Here is a 13,278-nt window from a genome sequence, read left to right on the forward strand (position 1 = left end):
TTTCGATATTTCGAAAAAAACGAATGAAACTAAAACCAAAACGAACACATTTTTCAGCAGTGCACATATCTATTAATATTACTTAAAGCCAATCACAATATGAGTAGAAAAATCAGGGGCACATTGGTCTATGAAGCCTTGCAGGATTATAGAAATAAACAGTGGATAGCAAACTAAATTCTTCATAAAAAATGTTGACAGCCTATTATCCTAAAGAGGAATTGAACTTTGGAAGCTCTGCAGAAAATAAGCAAACAAGTGGCAAAAGACCGATCACTAGTATTGCCCGTGATCTCCATGCAACTGATCTTCCTCCAATTATTGACTTACTATGCCTTAATCTGCACTGTATCTATGTGTGGAAGTTGTCATCTCAGAAGAGACATGACTTTGCTTCTGGTGTCAGGGACTCCATTGAGCACAGTGCGCTGCACAGTAGTGTCATCACCAGATTTCAAAGTTGGATTCGGTGTGAAAGGCTAAAAAGGGCTTTTGGTTTTTCTTTTCTGTGAAGTTTACAAACATGTAAATATGAAATAATATACAGTAGCACTAAACTATGGAAATAAAAAGTAAATCACCTGGTGCTTCAATTAATTGCTTGTATACACTTAGGAACGCTGCTTCTGCTTCTTTGCTTCTTTTACTAAGTGCAACAACCTGATGGAGTAGAAAGATAGAATACTTGTAAGTACAAAACATGACTATACACATAAAAAAAGACAAATTGTTGTGAATCTGCAGATAGTACCTGGAGGAGCATGTACCAATGGCATGAATGAAATGTTTCTCAATAACTCATTCATGTCAGTAGCAGACTGCATAGTGATATGTGCTGCATCACTCTTTCCTATATCTCCTTGTCTCAATGCATTGTGATTGATGCACAGGCCTGGGGCATTAAAAGGCTGCAGTTCTAGTTTACCCCTGGATCTTGTCTCTAGAAATTGACCTGTAAAACTGACCTGACCTCTAAAACACAATGGGGTTGATTTACTAAAGCTAAATAGTCTGTGCACTGCAAGTGCACCCACAAGTACACAGACAAGTGCACTTCAAGGGCAGTTGCTCTAGTTCTGAGGGGCACATGCAAGGGAAATAAAAAAACAGCATTTTTGCATTGGATGATAGAAATCAGCAGAGCTTCCCCTCATTTTAGAGTGTCCCCTCAGTTCTAGAGCAAATGCACTTGCAGTGCACTTCTAGTGCACAGTATATCTGCCTTTAGTAACTCAACCTCAATGACTAGTACTCAAGACATAATGAACAAGTACAATTAGGAGGTCTATTTTATGTGCATTAGGAAGGAAAACAAATGAACAAAAAATAAAATAAAAAACTTGTCACCAACAGTGATCATTTATATTCTGTACTTTAATAAAGGATGCTACTACATTGGTTATATACAGTTGTGCTCATATGTTTGCATAACCTGGCAGAAACCATTACATTTTGGCATTGATATTGAAAATATGACTCATCCTGCCAAAAAACTGTCTTATATTTAAGGATAGTGATCATATGAAGCCATTTATTATTGCATAGCTGTTTGGCTCCTTTTTAAATAATAATGATAAAAGAAATCACCCAAATGACTCTGATCAAAAGTTTACATACCCTGGAATGTTTGGCCTTGGTACAGACACACAAGGTGACACACTTGGGTTAAAATAAATGGCAATTAAAGGTCAATTGCCCACATCTGTGACTTTTTAAATTGCAATTAGTGTCTGTGTATAAATAGTCAATGAGTTTGTTAGCTCTCACCTGGATGCACTGAGCAGGTTGGGTGCAGAAAAGAACTGTCAATAGACCTGAGTAACCACGTTATGGAAAAGGATATAAAAAGACATTCAAAGCCTTGAATATGCCAGTCAGTACTGTTCAACCCACTTATTAAAGTGTTACTAAATCCAGGACCCTTCATTCACTATATCCGGTCTCCCACAGTATACGAAACATGGAAATGCAATAGTGTTAGTAAACATAAATTACCTTTTTTGTTAGTAGTTAGAGTAGTCCTTTGGCTTTTACCAGTGTCCAGCAGACCACTGGTTAAAAGTTTGTAAGAGGAGTTTCCATTCTCCTCTGATTGTCCTATGAGGCTGCAGGACCCCTGACCCTCTGTCTGGACAGTGCTGATTTGCCCTGTGCTGATCACATGCACTCTCCCCTCAAGAAAAAAAACTCTAGCAATATACACCAAGCTGAGCATGTACAGCTTTCCCCAAGACTCTGTTCTATCAGGAGATGATTTGGGGACTGTGAAAGACGAGTAGGATCAGAGAAGACAGAATCAAGCAACCTTTTTACACAATGCAGAGGATTAACCCTTTAGGTTCTAGAATGAGTATAACAAGCATGCTTTATTGCATATACAGGCTGATTTTACTTAAGAAGTGGAACATTTGGGGATCTCTAGATACCAAGGCAAGGCCAGGTAGACCAAGAAAGATTGCAAGCACATTTGCCAGAAAAATTGTTTGGGATACAAACAAAAGACCACAGGTAACCTCAGGGGAAATACAGGTTGCTCTGGAAAAGGACAGTGGGGCTGTTTCAAGGAGCTCAATATGACCATACTTGAATAAAAATGAACTGCATGGTCGAGTTGCCAGAAGGGAGCCTTTACTGTGCCAATGCCACAAAAAAGCCTGGTGAGGCGTGTCAAGGTGTTGTCGGGTATAATGTAACTGGGCTGTTTTTGAGGCATTGGCACAGTAAAGGCTTCTTTCTGGCACTCCAACACGCAGCTCAACCCAAGTATCATTGGGTTCTTTTCCTTTTTCTCCATCCTGTATCATATTACATTTAGCACAGCTGTGCATGGCTCTTCCCACACAACCATGCCGTCCATTTACAGATCCATTCATGCAGAACTGTTAATGGAAGACTTCGAGTCCTATCTGTCACCAGTGGACTCATATTCCATTAATTGCTTCCTCCAAACACACACACAAAAAAAAGTCTATACTTCTGTACGGACCTGGGACTGGAGGAATAGCCTGTAGGAGACTGAATGTGGTTGCATACTTTGAAGGCTTCAAAGCAAAAATTTAATAAAATCAATATGGGTGCATTTATTAATTTTCGCAAAAGGCTGATTATGCCTTAACTAATTCCAACTAACTTTTCAGCCTGTTTCTGTCAGCACATACAGATCTGAACCAAGCCTTAAAGCCTAAGCATAGTCAAAATAAAAAACACAATCATCAGCACAAGGAACATGACTTTCTATGAATGTGCTGTGTCCTTTGTGTTGCTGGCTCCTGGTTTTCTTGAACTTTTCCCACTATCAACTCCAACCCTCACCAGCATAACCTTCTAGTGCAATGGGGGTTAACAGAATTGAGGGACGTGTTGGTCTTACTCATCAAGAGTGCCCAACTATGCCCACCTTTTCCACCCAGCTCCTCCACTCATGGAAGCCTTCTAGTTCAGCTTCTTTGAATGAAAAGTGATCTATGAATGGAGGGGGAGGACCTTTTAATCATCCACCTATCCTCCATTCAAAGATCTGGTTTAATTCGCAGCCCTCAAAGCTGTTAGCTTGCTTTAACCCTTTGAATGGCAGGTACCTAATAAACATAACTTTGTAGACAAAGGGTTAAAGCAGAATTCCAGCAAAAAAAAAAAAAAAAAAATGAATAGACTGTTAACAAAAAAAAACTGCTTCAATATTTAGGTTCAATACAAAGCTATCCCACATTTTCCCCACTTTTTTCTGCTACTAGAGGTCTTCAAGGCCAGCAATCATTCAAAGCAATTCCTCTGATCCAATAAGAAAAGGCAAATAATGCACAAAATAACATACACTAACCAAAAGCTTTATTAGAAGCACTACAGTGAACTAACTGTGGTCATAAAGGGATGCACATGGTAAGCAACAATACAAGCAAAAGGGGGGATTTACAAAAATGTCCCTTTTTAGCTTTCTTATTAACAAGGTGTTTTGGTCTGCAGTGCTGCTACTCACTGGGTATATTTTTTCTATCACTCTAAGTAAACATTAGAGACCGCGGCCATAATGGAGTGCATGCACAAGATAAGCAACAATATAGGTTGTAAAATTCAAGCGATGACTGATTGACATTAATTGACCCATGAGGGAAGATTTACTAAAACTGGTGCACACAGAATCTGGTGCAGCTGTGCATAGTAGTTTCTAACTTCAGCTTGTTCAACTATAAAACCTAGAAGCTGATTGGTTATCGTGCACAGCTGCACCATTCTCTGTGTGTAGCAGTTTTCGTAAATCCCCCCCCCTAAGTGTCAAGAAATGTTTCTCCACAGAGTTACCCCACTAGCCTGGATGGTTGAGACAAGAAAGGTTGCATCCATGGATTCAAGCTGTCGATGCCAAATTCTGACACTACAGAGTGCCTCAGCAGAAATTGAGATTCATAAGAGAAGCGCACATTTTTCCAGTCTTCTGCTGCCCAGTTTTGGTGGGCCGACTTTAGATTCAGCTTTTTGTTCAGGACTGACAGTAGTGGAATCCAATGTGGATATATTGTTATAAGCCATCTGCCTCAAGGCTGAATGTGTTGTTCATTCACAGAAGCTTTTCCTGCTCATCACAGTTGTAATGAGTGGCCATTCCCCTCTGACCTTTCTCATTAAAAGTGTTTTGTCTGCAGTGCTGCTACTCACACTGTGTATTTTTTTTACCGCTCAAAGTAAACATTAGAGACCATTATGAGTGTAAATTCTAGCAGATCAGCAGTTACAGAAATACTCAAACCGATCTGTCTGGTGCCAAAAGTTATATCATTGTTAAAAACACTGAGATCCCACTGAGATGTGAATATGACCTGAAGCACCGGCCTTGTATCTTATGCACTGAGCTGCAGCTACAGCCACATAATTGGCTGATTGTATAATTGCATTATAAGTGTATATAAACTTGGTGAGTGTATGTTTCAAGTATTATACATATTTTGGCACATAGATATAATAATGTAACCAGTTTTACAGTAGAAGTTGGGGAAACAAGGGATGAATGTTGTAGGATAGTGCTATTACACACTGTCCATAGCATTAGCAATAGGCAGTGGCTCCAGAGACTTTTCATTGGCAATGCTGCAGGGATATATGCTCAAAAGTTCTCATACTTTAAGTATCTCAATACTTTATAAGGCAATACTGTAAGAAGCACTTTTTTACTCCTGAAAATCAGTGCCTTCCATGGGCTTATCAGAAGTAAAGACCCACATACAGATAACAATAATTAGGACTTGGATGAGGTTAAACATTAGCTGTCAAACTGACAGCCACTAGCTATGCTAGAAGTAGTTTGAACTGTTCTTCACCTGGGTGGTACTTACATCTCCCCAGAGCCACATCAGAGCTTGTCTTAGATCACTGATCACTTCCTCTACCCTAAACAGTTTTTATGCTTTTTTGGGTTCCCTGGCTGTATTGTTTCACTTCTGTCTCTTTCCTTATGTGTTTCCCACATTTCATTGTCTTCACTTATATTTTTCTCAACATTGTGTGTTTGCCTTTTCTGTCCCTATACTTGCATGTCTACCTGGTTTGTTTATGTATTATGATCAGCACACATAGAAAATGCAACACCGCTTGGATATTAGTGAAAGTAAAACCCCCAGCGCAAGCATAATCCTAAAAATACAAATATCTACATATAAAAATTTTAAAAAAATTGTGCAATAACCCCCAGTTGCAGCCCACACTGATATGTGTTCCCACACCATGAATCAAAATATGTTTCTAAAGTACCAGGGCAACAAAACCAGATTTTTATGTATCACATCTAATCCCTATCACATGTACTCCAATCTGTAAACCAAAGATGTTTACAAATATTACATTTTAATTTACACCAAATGTCCATCATTAAGTCATATTTCTTAATAACTAATAGTGTATAATAAATCAATTATTCTCGTTTCTTTACCTGTGCAATTAAATTAATCTCTACCTTCGTGCTCGTGAATACTTTTCATCCACAGAGTGCTAAATGAACACCATAAGGCCGCGTACACACGGGCGGACTGTTCGCCCAACTTTGTCCGTCCAACAGTTTCGGCAAACAGTCCGCTCAAAATTAGCATGGACGGACATGGCCACACACGACGAACGAACAGTTTGCTGAAACCGTGCGCGATGACGTGAACGGCACGTACGACGGGACGAAAAATACGACGTCCTATACACTGCATTATAGCTTTCGGCGTGAAAATCCTTTCTTTTTTTTTTTTTTTTTTTTTTTTGCTACTTCAGCGAATTTTTCATGAGGTCCAATCAGATTAACGTTCATATACGTTATCCTCTTCTTCACATCATTGTAGCATTTATTTTCTAATTGAAATCCCGAACAAGGATTCCCCTTTTTTCTTTTTTTTTTCTTCCCCCCTTCCCCTTTTTCTTTTTTCTTTTCTTTCTTTTTCCCCAAATACAAAGAACTACTGTTATCCAGAAGGAAAGGTATACCAACAGAACAAAGAGAGAGAAAAAAAAAAAAAGAAAGAAAACATTATAAAATCCAACCCTACCCATTTCTCCCCTTCTTCACTCGCTTACACCTCCCCCCCCCTCCCCCCCCCGCCAACCCTCTCCCCCCACCTATGCGTAGAAGTTCCGACCTTCTCAAGATCTAATATGCTCAGCGTAGCTCCATGATTTTTTTAATTTTTTCCACTCATGCCATAACTCTACTCCTGTCTGTCCCCTATCCTCCTGGCTTTCCCTTCGCCTAGTCATCCGGTAAGTCTCTTCCACAGTATCGATCCATTCCCATGTTGCTGGGCTTTCCTCTTTTTGCCAATTTTTTGGTATCAGTCTTTTAGCTGCATTTAAAAGATGTGGTACCAAAGAATTCCGATATTTTTTCATTTCCTCCCTCGTACCGTGAAATAGAACCACCCATGGATCCTCGGGGATTGAGATATTTGTAATTTCTCTTATATGGTGTAATATTCTTTTCCAATATTCCTTTATTTTGGGGCACTTCCACCACAGGTGGGCCATTGTTCCCACTTCCCCGCATCCTCTCCAACAATCCCCAGATTTACTTGGATCGATTTTATGCATTTTGTCTGGGGTAGCGTACCATCTGGAAATAAGTTTATAATTCATTTCTGCTGTTCTGCTATCGACTGCAGATTTATGTATAAGTTTAAAAATTTTCCTCTTAGTGCTATTATCACATAGTGTTCCCATATCCATTTCCCATTTCTGCATATAAGATAGACTCTCCAGCTCTCCTTCCTCAGCCAGAAGCCCATACAGCTTAGAGATTGTTCCCCTGGAGTCTTCTGTTAAGCAAAGCTTCTCCAGGGGTGACCACTCCCCTTCCGTTTTTAATGGCTGTGGTAGGCTTCTGACAAAGTGAGCCAGCTGGAGATATCTCCACTCGTCTATTTTACCTAGATCCCCTTTGTGTTTCATATCGTGTAGTGTCAAAATCTTTCCTCCTTTTATAATATCTCGCACCTGTGCCTTTTCTTTCAACCAGTTTCCGCTATTTATTTTTAACCCTGGCGGGAAATATTCATTTTCTTTTAATTCCAAAAGTGGCGAATTATATTGCTTATTTAAATGCTTATAAACCCTATCCCAAACCCTAAGTGTGTTTTGTGTCAATATACTAGTGCCTATATCCAGTGTCCTGTGTTTAGGCGGGTTCCAAACTATTTTATTCAACTGTGTTTTACTCAGCCCATTCTCTATGTTAACCCATCTTTTTTCCTTATTATTACCTTTTACCCACTCTATTAATCTCGACAATACGATAGCATTGTAATACTGTTGTATATCTGGTACCGCAAGTCCCCCTTTAAGTTTGCTTCGCTTCAGGATATCGAAGGAGACTCTAGGTTTTTTTTTATTCCATATGAATCCCCCTAACAGAGTCTTAATCTTCGAAAAATAGAACTTCGGTATCTCTATGGGGATCATTTGGAATTTATAAAGGATCTTAGGAACAATGAACATCTTTAAACTAGTAATACGTCCCATCCAGGTCAAGGGTCTATTGACCAATCTATTGCACTCTTTCTTAATTTCATCTAGCAATGGAACAAAATTTAATTTAAATAAATTCTCTAATGGAATTGTAAGTTTTATTCCCAAGTAATTTATTGCCTTCCGCCAGGGAAAACAGAATTTTTTTTGAAGCCCCCTTTTTTTCCAGTTCGCCTGTATTGATATTAAGTACCACCGATTTAGCTATGTTCATTTTAAAATTCGAAAGTTGGCCATAATGTGCTATCGCTTCCATTAATTTAGGCATCGTATTACTTGGCTCCCTAATATAAAATAACACATCATCAGCAAACGCAGCCAATTTATGCTCTTCTTGTCCTATTAAGATTCCTTTGATCCGTGGATCCTTGCGAATCGAGGCAAGAAGAGGTTCTAGGGATAGCACAAACAGCAGGGGTGAAAGAGGACACCCCTGCCTTGTGCCATTTTTCATCTCGAAAGGTAAAGAAAGCGTACCGTTGATCTTAATCCTTGAGATTGGACGGTAGTAAAGTGTCTTAATCCTTTGGATCATTTTTGGTCCCACACCCATTGTCTCCAGGGTTCTGAACATGAACCCCCAGTCTACCCTGTCGAAGGCCTTCTGGGCATCTATCGACAGGAGTAGACTCGGGGCCCCTCCCCCCTCACCCCGGGACAAAAGGAGCAATGTTCTCACTCCGTTATCCCTCCCCTCCCTTCCAGATACAAAACCCACTTGGTCGGGATGGACTAATGACTTCATTAAAATCTTCATTCTACTGGCCAAAATTTTTGCAAACAGCTTTGTATCGGCATTCACTAACGAAATAGGCCTAAAATTAGAGCACAAAGTCTCTTTCTTCCCTTCCTTCCGTATAACCGTTATGGAAGCTGTCCTTGCTTCTTCACTCAGTTCGTACTCAACCCCTAAATTATTCATATAATTACATAGGTGGGGAATTAATAATTTCTTAAATTTCTTGAAATAGAATACAGAAAACCCATCTGGTCCCGGACTTTTACCAGATGCTGAGTCCATCAGAGCCTTATTTAGTTCCTCCTCTGAAATAGGTTTCTCTAAGGTTTCCATTTCTATTTCTGAAATTTTTGTCAATCGGGCTCTTTCCAAATATTCCTCTACTTTTAGTTCCTTTTCTTCTACCTTGAGTCCTGTAGGCTGGTCTACTGCATATAATTTCTCGTAATAACCCCTAAATATTTCCGCGATCTCACTCGTTCCGTGTACCATATCTCCTTTACTTGACTGAATTTTCCCTATGTAATTTCTGGATTTAACCCTCTGTAATCTTCTTGCTAAATATTTTGTAGGTTTGTTATCTCCATAGTACCTATCCCTAGCTAATTGATTAAACGTTTTTTGAGTTTCCTGTTCCATCAAGGTTCTTAATTCATCCCGTTTAATTACCAATTTTTGAAAAATTTCCTTATCCTGATTTGGGCGTTTTTTATGTTGCTGCTCTATTCTAAATATTTCTTCAATCAATGTTTTAATTTTTTCTGATCTCTCTTTTTTTCTTCTGGCTCCCATTGATATCAGGATCCCCCTAATATAGGCTTTGTGGGCCTCCCATAGATTCTGACTTGAAATATGTCCGGTATTGTTGATCGAAAAATATTGTTCTAATTCTTTACTGATCTTCTCCTCTCCCTCTGCATCCTGAATCAAACCTTCGTTTAGCCTCCAGGTGAAAGGCTTACGCTCTCCTCCCCTTAATTGCAGCTTCATCCTAACGGGAGCATGGTCGGAGAGTGAGACCACCCCGATCGAGGTCTCTTCCACCATTTCCAGAATTCTATGGTCTACAAAGATATAATCGATCCGGGAATACGTCCTGTGCACAGGGGAGTAGAACGTGAAATCTTTCTCGTTTGGGTGCTGTACTCTCCAAACATCTACTAATTGACAATTATGAAGTTTTTGTTTTATTCTTTTTAATTGCACCTTACTAGTCCCCTGTGCCCTGGACGTACTATCCAGTCCCGGATCGACACAAAAATTGAGGTCCCCCATCAAGATTACTGGTCCTCTCCCAAAATCTCTTAGTTTCCCCAGGAGGCCCTCTAAATATTTTGTAGGGTCCCGATTAGGGGCATAAATATTAATCAGTGTACATTCCATATCTCTTAATTTACCTCTTAAGATTAGGTACCTTCCCTCCGGGTCAACCATTCTATCTTCTAAATTAAACTGTATTTTCTTTGAGAAACCAATAGCAACTCCCCTTCCTCTACTTGTTATCGCATCACCGTAGTACCACACAGGAAACTCCCTTGAATATAGCTTAATATTGGCCTTATGAGAAAAATGGGTTTCCTGTAAAAAAATTACCTCTGCTTTATAAAACCTCAATTCCTTCAATATCTTATGCCTCTTGCTAGGCGAATTTAACCCTTTGACGTTATATGACATAAAGTTCATGGCTTGCATTATTGAGTCTCTAGATTACCTAATAAGAATATCTTTCTTACCTCCTCTACCATAGGTTTTCCTTCCCTCCCCTCCCCCTGTCTCTCCCTACCCGACCCTCCCCTTCTCTCCCCCCCCTCCCCCCCCACCACCAACCCCTCCCCCCACCCCCTCCCACTCTATCCCACCACCCACCCTCCCCCGGCCTAAATCTGGCCCTTGGCTCACCGAGTGGTCCGGTAATCCCGACCCTCGATAAGTCCTGTAGATTCTAAGGTACAGAACAGTTTTCGGCCTCCCCATCCCCCCCCCCCCCAGGACATTCCTAAGAGGGGGGGGGAGGGGTGGTCAGACCAGCCCCCCCCTGCCACACAAATGCTTAGACATAATTTCACATACTTCTCTCCCTTCCTCCCAGCCACCCGCCTCTCCCCTCCAACACCCCCGGATCCCCTTCTATCCAGCCCGGCAAAGCCGGTGCCTGAATACTCAAACTCTCGCAGAAGTCCAGCAACTCGTCTGGGAAACGCAACCTAGCTGTCTTGCCATCCTTAAATCCTATAAGACAAGCCGGGAACCCCCAACTATAACGTATGTTCTGCATTTTCATCAGCTCCAACAGAGGTTTCAGAAGCCGCTTTCTAGTCAAAGTCTCTGCGGCTAAGTCTGGGAAAATTTGTAGATCTGACCCTGCATAATTTAAGACCTGTCTCCCCTTTAATTTTGACCATATCTCGTCTTTATCTTCACAGAATCTGAATCTGACAATAATGTCCCGAGGCTTATTTAATCCTCCGTTCCTTAATCTACCTACACGATGGACCCTTTCAATTTTGGGGAATCCATCCTCTCCTCTGCCCAGGAGTGGATTAAATATATTTTTGATAATCTCCCTCAGGTCTTCTTGCTTGCTTTCAGGAACTGCACGTAATCTTAAATTTTGTCTGCGATTTCTATTTTCTTGGTCCTCTAATTGATACAGGATTTTCCTCTGATCCTGATTTATTGATTTAATATGGTCTTTTACTCTTTCTATTTCTAGGGCTTGCTTTTCCATATTAGACTCCACTTCTTCCACTCTGTTCAATAGGTGGCCCAGATCCCCTTGCAATAGAGCAATTTCTGATTTTATTGCGACTTCAAGATTAGATAGCATTTCTCTCAGGACTTGCTGAGTTAGAGGCAAGTCTACTCCCTGGTGCTCTCCATCTCTACTCAGCTCCATTTCGCTTTCGGTTGTAAGGTCATCCCTTGAGTGTTCCCTACTTTTCCCCTGTTTTTTATCTTGACTCTTCTTTTTTCCTGTATTCGGGGGTATTTCTTCCGCCCCCTCTCCTTTTGGGCTTCCCCCTTGGGTCAGATATTGCTTAATTGTGCTGTCAGTTGTATTTTTTGGGGTTTTAAGGCCCCCTCTTCGCCCATTCTGTTTGGAGGATTTATTCATTTTATTGCACGAAGATTGAAGGTTTTAAATTGTCCCTCAATACGTGGGTTCCTGGATGTACTCCTATTCCATCCCCAAACAAATAAAAAAAAAAAAAAAAATATAATAAAAGGACCCACACCACGTTGTGCCCTCCTTAGATAAAGCCTTCCACCATCCCCTGCACTCTTAGATTTTTAAGGGGGGTCTTTTAAGACAACACACATAGGGTATAGGACCCCGCAACACTTATTTAACCAAACATGCAGGGTATTTTGATCTTTAGTCTGGGCCAATAAGACCAGAAGAGCACACAGAGAGAAGCACACACCAGCGGAGCCCCCTAGCCAGTTTTTTTTTTTACCGCCTCATGTCCAGATCAACAGGTATTGAAGAAAAAAAAAGGGGAAAAAAAACATTGAATTAAATATCCCCCTTAGCCGCCATGTCTTATTCTTTTGGAGTTTGAAAAGAGATTGTACTCCGTATATTTAACATAGCCCCCTACTATGTTGCCCAATCAAGCTGGGGTTTCAGTTAAAGCCTCCGGTGGGGTGTCATTGCCATTGCAGCTTTCCACAGGTCTGCTCTTGGGCTTTGCATAGTCACACAGCTATTTTTGGAATGCTCATTCACTCCCCTGATCTAGCAACTCTAGCAATGACCACCCAATCACTTTTAAAACCTTCAGCACAACTGCAATACAGATCACAAATTCAACATTGCTTATCTGCTCCACGTTGCCGTTTGGTTTCGGTCCTCTCCTTCACTTATGGTTGCGATGGTTGAGAGCCCTTCTCAGCGCCCTTCTCAGCGCTAGGTGCTAGTGGTGAGCCGAACGGCGAGGGGGAGAGGGGGGAAAGACAGCGGGGACACGGAGAGCCCGGACTATATCCTCGTCCTGCCTGTTCCCCATGTGGCATCCAGCGGGGGGGGGGGGGGGGCGGTCTCCGGAGCGGTGGCGTCTAGGATGATACCGGGATGGATGTTTCCTCCAGCTGGAGCCTCTCACTCTCCCAGCTGTTTCCCGCACAGCACGCCGTCTTCTCGCTCCGGCCGACCTCTCACTGCTTCCTCCCTCAGAACCTGCGTCCTACGTCATGACGCTGAGCCTCTGAGATGATAATCAATGAGCTCACCTTGTCAGGGCGGGACCACTGCATGCGTGAAAATCCTTTCTGAGCATGCGCGCAACTTTGTTTGACGAACAAGCCTACACATGAGCGGACTGTTCGCTGAAACAAGGTTTCAGCGGACAGTTTTTCGGAAATTCCGAAAAACCTTGTCCGTCCAACTGTCCGCTGAAACTGTCCGCTGAAAGCCCACACACGAGCGGACTGTCCGCCCAAACACTGTTCAGCGGACAAAGTTGGGCGAACAGTCCGCCCGTGTGTACGCGGCCTAACACTTGGAGATGTTGACATACATATATAAATAGGTAAAAAAATGCCTTCCC

General features: G+C 41.4%; 1 protein-coding gene across 1 annotated transcript in view; it reads right to left on the reverse strand.

The window, feature by feature from the left end:
• CUX2 (cut like homeobox 2) overlaps nucleotides 1-13,278 on the reverse strand; it is a 598,839-nt gene that overhangs the window by 214,095 nt on the left and 371,466 nt on the right. Inside the window, exon 4 of the mRNA XM_077462022.1 lies at nucleotides 582-660. Coding sequence (XP_077318148.1) covers nucleotides 582-660 — 79 coding nt within the window. The remainder of the gene's footprint in view (nucleotides 1-581; nucleotides 661-13,278) is intronic.

This window comes from Lithobates pipiens, unplaced genomic scaffold (assembly GCF_037356315.1).
Source record: "Lithobates pipiens isolate NorthernLeopardFrog02 unplaced genomic scaffold, aLitPip1_a1.2 Scaffold_3, whole genome shotgun sequence".
In the NCBI taxonomy this organism is placed as follows: Eukaryota; Metazoa; Chordata; class Amphibia; order Anura; family Ranidae; genus Lithobates; species Lithobates pipiens.